Source organism: Mus musculus, chromosome 6 (genome assembly GCF_000001635.26).
Source record: "Mus musculus strain C57BL/6J chromosome 6, GRCm38.p6 C57BL/6J".
In the NCBI taxonomy this organism is placed as follows: Eukaryota; Metazoa; Chordata; class Mammalia; order Rodentia; family Muridae; genus Mus; species Mus musculus.
In genome coordinates this window covers 51,908,539-51,914,539 of record NC_000072.6, presented here as the reverse complement: position 1 = coordinate 51,914,539, position 6,001 = coordinate 51,908,539, and the positions used below count along the sequence as shown (strand labels likewise).

The window sequence follows — 6,001 nt, the reverse complement described above, 5'->3', positions numbered from 1 at the left end:
ATGCATGCTACACAAGTATTCTACCAACGGACTACATTTCCGGGACCCCATAGCGTGGTTATTAGAATGTCAATTTTAGATGAAAATACTAGATAGAGGGATGAACGTAGAAGCAATTTCAGAAAAAAAGCCTATAACTTATTTCTATTCACAGCTACTTTATATTGTTTTTAAATATAGAGTTTACACTTGTGCTTGAGAATGTGTTGTGTCTATCTTGAAATATCACATACTACCCCATAGATATTTGTATGTTTCTTTCTATCAGTTAAAGATAAATAAAAAAAAAACTTTTTTAAGTATTTTAGAAAAAGATACGTGTATTACTGAAATGAAGTGCCTGGGAAAAACACCTGTGTTTTGACTGACAGGCTAGGAGCTTCTTCAATCATAGTCACTTATCCCTTGCTTTTAGGCTTGTGATAGGAGCAGGAGCTTTTGTGGTGAGAACTTCTGGTGGAGCAGGAGTGCTCATTTCCTCGAGATGGAGAGATGAAGGAGGAACTTAGCAGCATCCTACTGCTTCCCTAAAAGGAGCACATTCAGTGACCTAATGTTAGCTTCTGCTGGGTCACTTCCTAAGGTCCTACCACCTCTCAGTAGCCCTGCAGGCTGGGGTCTCAGCCAGTCACACACAAGCCTTCAGATGGGAGATTCCACATTCAAACTGTAACCATGCTGCATTAGAAACTACCTCATTGTTATGCTTATAGCTTACTGTTATTCGAAAATGAGAAGTCAAAAAAAGGGGTGGGGGAAGATAGGTAGAAATTTCTGTTTGCCAGCCTATGTTAGCCAAACTTCTAATTTTAATGAAAATACTTTCCTTTGGCTCCATAAATGTATTCATACATTCATAGGCCTGGGCCTTTATGTAACAAATATATGTAGCTGATAATATTTTCCAGATCAAATAGTACTCTATATGTCTTTATGTATAACCCAGAACACCAAAAAGTGTATTTAAAGCACCATCACCTTTGTTTCTGTGAGCTAAATAAACAAAAAGAGAGTGTTCGTTTATCTTTAACTGAAGTCCTAGAATAACTTGCTAAGGAATTTTGAAGAATTTAGTGAAGGGGTTTAATATTGAGGGATATCTTTTCTACTCCCTCCTATCAGGCATTAGAACTTACAGAAACAATATAACTTGTTCACAGAGGAAAAAGACCCTAAGTATAACTGACAGATAGCATCAAATATTGACAAACACATGTTTATATGTGCTAGGCATTTGTACCAGGTTTACATTTTTACAAGCAGTAGAAGCAGCTTCCCACCAAAAAGAAAACCAGCAGAAGGCCAGGTCTGACATGTGATACCACCACTATGCATTGCTTGACATATGGTACTACCACTGTGCACTGCCTGACATGTGATGCCACCACTGTGCACTGCCTGACATGTGATGCCACCACTGTGCACTGCCTGACATGTGATGTCACCACTGTGCACTGCCTGACATGTGATGTCACCACTGTGCATTGCCTGACATGTGATGCCACCACTGTGCACTGCCTGACATGTGATGTCACCACTGTGCACTGCCACTGTTTTTGCCAAGAGAATGGATTCTGAACTCTCCTGATTTTTTTGTTTCTTCTTCTGTTTGAGATTTCAGACTGCAGCATTTGCTTGCCTCTCTCCAGCTTCTGTGGTGGGAAGCTATGGTACCCGTCCTCAGTAATCTCAGGACAAAATCAGAAAAGATGCTTAGGTGCTACAAAGACTCATTTGATAAATGCCCTCGCTTACAAGGGTCCTAAATGATTTAGAATTATTCAGTTTCATGGTTTTGCCATATTTAAAATGACAGGAGAGAAAATTGTGGTTTTCTTTACTGTGCGTGCGTGCACGTGTGTGTGTGTGTCTCCTGTGTGTGTCTCCTGTGTGTGTCTCCTGTGTGTGTGTGTGTGTGTGTGTGTGTGTGTAAACATGTTCATGTGAATACATGTGCCACCATGGTCATCTTAGTAATTGCTATTTTAAGCATGTTTTTGAGAGACAGTGCAGAAGAAAATAGTATAGTTGCAGAAAAAAGTAGATGAGCCAATTGGATGCTGGTGGATGGCAGTAGATATACAGGAGAACATGGAGGAAGTTGATGGAGAGAAAAGGAGAAATCAAAAATGGTACCCAGTTGTCTCATTTAGAGACGGGCACTAATAGAGGTGCTATTTGTTGAGATGGGACCGTGAGTGTACAGTCTTGTGAGTGGTTCTGTTCACTGTGTCTGTGGACATAAAAGCCTCCGGAGCCGTTTACTTGTCTCTTTTTATAGGGGAGGGGTCTGTACAGGTGAGTACATGGGTGGGTGCACATTCAGAGGCCAGAGCAGGCCTTGGAGAGTTTTCTTCTATCACTGCTCTCACTGCTTTTAGATGGGTGCCTAACTGAACCAGAAACTCACTGTTTTGTCTAGGCTGGCTGGCTTGTCAGTGAGCTCTAAGGATCCACCTGTCTTAACCCATCAATGATGGGGTTGCAGGCACACCTGGCTTGTAGTACTGATGTTGGGAATTCAAACATATATTCTCATATTTACAGAGCAACTAGTGATGCTACTCAGTAAGTCATCTCGTCAGCTTCCTCCTCCACCTTAGTTTTAGAGAGGTTCTCTCACTGGCTGGTGTCTCCTTGACTAGACTAAGTTGCTTGACCATTGAGACCCACGTATCTTCCTGTTTTCCCCTCCCAGTGTGGAGACCACCATTATGTACAGCAATGCCTGACTTTCTCTTAGGTTCTGGGATTCAGCTAAGGTTCTGATACGTGCAGGACTGAGCAACTTCCCAGGCTCCATGATCTTGCTCTGGCACCTACGTTTACCTGTTTGAGTTTCCTCTTCTGTTCGTCCTACAGCAGTGTGTCTGTATAATCTGGAATGTTTACTGTGAATTCCAATCATGGCTTCTCTGGTTCTCCTCTTTGTAAACAGAAGATAAATATGTGGCCTGGCATGTTTTGGGGAGGGGCTGTATAAAGTGGCTTTGCTGGTATGAGTTGAGGTCACATGATTTTGGTACCTTATTCTTGAGTATGCTAGTATGGGAAGCACACTTGCTCTGCCCCAGCTCTTCTCTGTGCTACTGACTTTATATCCCTAGTAGGACTCCCTCCTTATGCATGTCAGCATCTCTCATGTTACAAGGATGAGAGTTTTAGAGTCAAATTAGAGTTAAGCTAGAGGTAGAGTCAAGTTTGTAACTGGAGTGAGTAGAGATTGAACCATCCAGATCTAGCCTTTAAAATCTTGTTTCTCTGGAGTGAGTTGAAAGAAAATCCTTCAAATTTTCTTTGGACCACTTTAGTGTTTTGCCTTCTATTATTTTCTTTCCTTTTTTTTTTTTTTTTTGTAGTGGAAGTTAATTTTCTCTTACAGTGCAAGTGGATTGTTGACTGGTGTTTGTAGAATACCTACATTTGTAATGCATATATTTTTATATCAGTGAGAAAGATCTGATAATGTGTGCTATTAATAACTTTTGTCTTAACATACTTATAATACTACCAGGCATACTGAAAGTGTTTAATATAAATTTGTTGAATAATTGGTTTAGTTTTTTTTGAGAATGGAGAAAGAATCAAATCTATTTACCACTTACTGTTTTTCACTCTCCCTTCAGGATTTTTCCAGTTAGGTATTTTACAATATGTCTGGAGAGCACCAGACATAAAGGAATGTCTCTCTGGATAAAAGAGTTCATAGATGAGTCATGTTTGCGCATGCTGCATGGGTTACATTTTCCCTTAGAAATTCAGACAGTATGTAAGTACACTATGCCTCAAGAAAGGCATGTCTACATAATCTCATGAGACTGCTAGCTTTGGGGTTTGTTAGTACTGAGGGTGTTTTGTAAGGTGATGCTTTGCCACTGAACTACATCCCCAAATGCACTAACTGTGTTCAGTTCAGCAAAAAGAATCTTAAACCTAGATGGTCGTGGAATCTCCTGGTATCCGAAGGACCACATATTGGAAAGTGTTGTGGTACCCTTTCTTTGTCCTTTCTGTTTTGAGGCAGGAGCTCCCACTGTAGTGTAAGCCTGTCTCGAGCTCCGGATCTTCTTGCCTTGGGTTTCTTGCTGATGTACAGGCACACACTTGGTCTGTAATTTTCAAGGTATAGTTTTATAAACCTTATAGTTAAGTATAGATTTCTTTTCAACCAAATGAAGCACAAAAATATTAACTGGAATTTTTTACTCACCCAGATTTAAATTATGAGCAAATAGATTGCTCAGGCTTAGGTTATATTTGTCTAACTCTTTTTTTTTTTTTTCTCATTTGATATTTTGGGTAAAATAGCATCTCCATGGCCTTTAAAAAGTGATGTTATTCCAGGTGCTAAATTATTGTATTTAAGAAAAAAAGATCTATATTTTATTGTTGGCTAGCTCTGCATTATGGAAGCATTTCTGTCCTTACTCTGAGATCAGTAAAAGAGACAGTTTGTCCCACTTCTAATTTCAGCATTGTGTGCTAATGTGGGAAATTTTCTATCAAAATTGCCCAACCTAGCTGAATGAAGAAAGCTAATCATCCTAGTTTTTGAGTATTAAATCTTTTGTTTCTGTTCCATTTTATCTATCTCTAAAATAATATCTGTCTAAACTAAAAACACCTTTCCTTTTGAATGTACCAGATGGGATTCCAGTCTGCTTTCTCTAGCTCCCTGTCCCCTGACTGGCTATACAAAGTTCTTTTTAGTAATGTTTCTTTATTTGCCTGATCACTCTTCTCCATCCTCATGGCTTTGCTTCACATTTGCTTCCTTTTCTTCTTTTAAGATGAAAAAAAAAAATACAGTTTGCTTTAAAGGCCTGCTTAGGCCGTGGCAGTGCTGAGGGAGGACTGAGAGCAGTGGGTAGGGACGTCCAGCAGATTTCAAGTAGACTTCAGGTGAAGCTGAAATTGCTAGCACATTTAAGATGCTTAGATTTTTCCCCCGTGTATTTCCACACTTCCTTCTGAATAGCACCACAGACCTCTTCCTCCATTTCCCTAATAGTTCTACATTTAGAGTTGTTAAAGTAGCTGACTAAAATTTCTCCTGTGTCAACAAATAAAAACCTTGAGTGAATGAAACTCTAACTTTGTTTTTCTCTTCTATAGACAAGCAACAGAAAGGTGAATTTGCAATAGATGGCTATGATGTCAGAATGAACAACACCCTTAGGAAGGATGGAAAGAAAGATTGCTGTTTTGAAATCTGTGCTCCCGACAAACGTATCTATCAGGTTGGAATTTTAACGTTGCCTTGAAATTAACTTGATAAGACGTCCTGATTTCATTTATGAAGACATTAACGTTTTATTAAAACAGCTTTCCCCAACATGTTAATAATAAAAACCCTGTTTTGTACATTGAACATTCATATAAAGAGGAAATACATTAAAATTTTTCTGATCGGTTCAAGTGTTATATCCTTGGAAAAGATCAAATGAATCTATAATTTATCAGTTAACATCACATGTAACATTTTATATCTACTTTAATAGAACTGTGTGATTTCCTAAAAGAATTACATAGCAGTAAGAATAAAATTATCAAAGGGAAAATATTAGAATATTAATGCATATTGTATTGCTTGGGGTGTGGGAGGAAATGAAGATAAAGATGCATTATCAGCTCTACAACGCAAGAGCCATCAGCCAGGCATCAATATGGAATGTATGTTTAATAAGTTTTAAATATCTGAGATTGCAGTTGAAAGCCAGTTAATTAAGTTGTCAGGTAGTGTGTTGGAATCTGACAAGAACATTTTTAAGAAAACTGTACCCAGCAGTCTAAAGAAATTCATGGGTGTCTTCTAATTGTCAAGGGCAAATTTTGTTCATCAGTTCTGCCTTTGACATTGATGAAGAGAAGCAGCATTTTTCCCTGTGCAGCTGCCAGCTGCTGATCAGAGTTTCAAATCCATCATCCTCTGCTTCAATTACATAAATTTGTCAAAATTAACTGTACATTATAAGAAGCATCCTTGCAAGAACAGTACCCT

At 38.8% G+C, this 6,001-nt stretch overlaps 1 protein-coding gene across 1 annotated transcript in view; it reads left to right on the top strand.

Moving 5' to 3' along the window:
• The window catches only part of Skap2 (src family associated phosphoprotein 2), a 153,385-nt gene that overhangs the window by 98,010 nt on the left and 49,374 nt on the right, over positions 1–6,001 (top strand). The window contains exon 7 of the mRNA NM_018773.2: positions 5,116–5,240. Coding sequence (NP_061243.1) covers positions 5,116–5,240 — 125 coding nt within the window. The remainder of the gene's footprint in view (positions 1–5,115; positions 5,241–6,001) is intronic.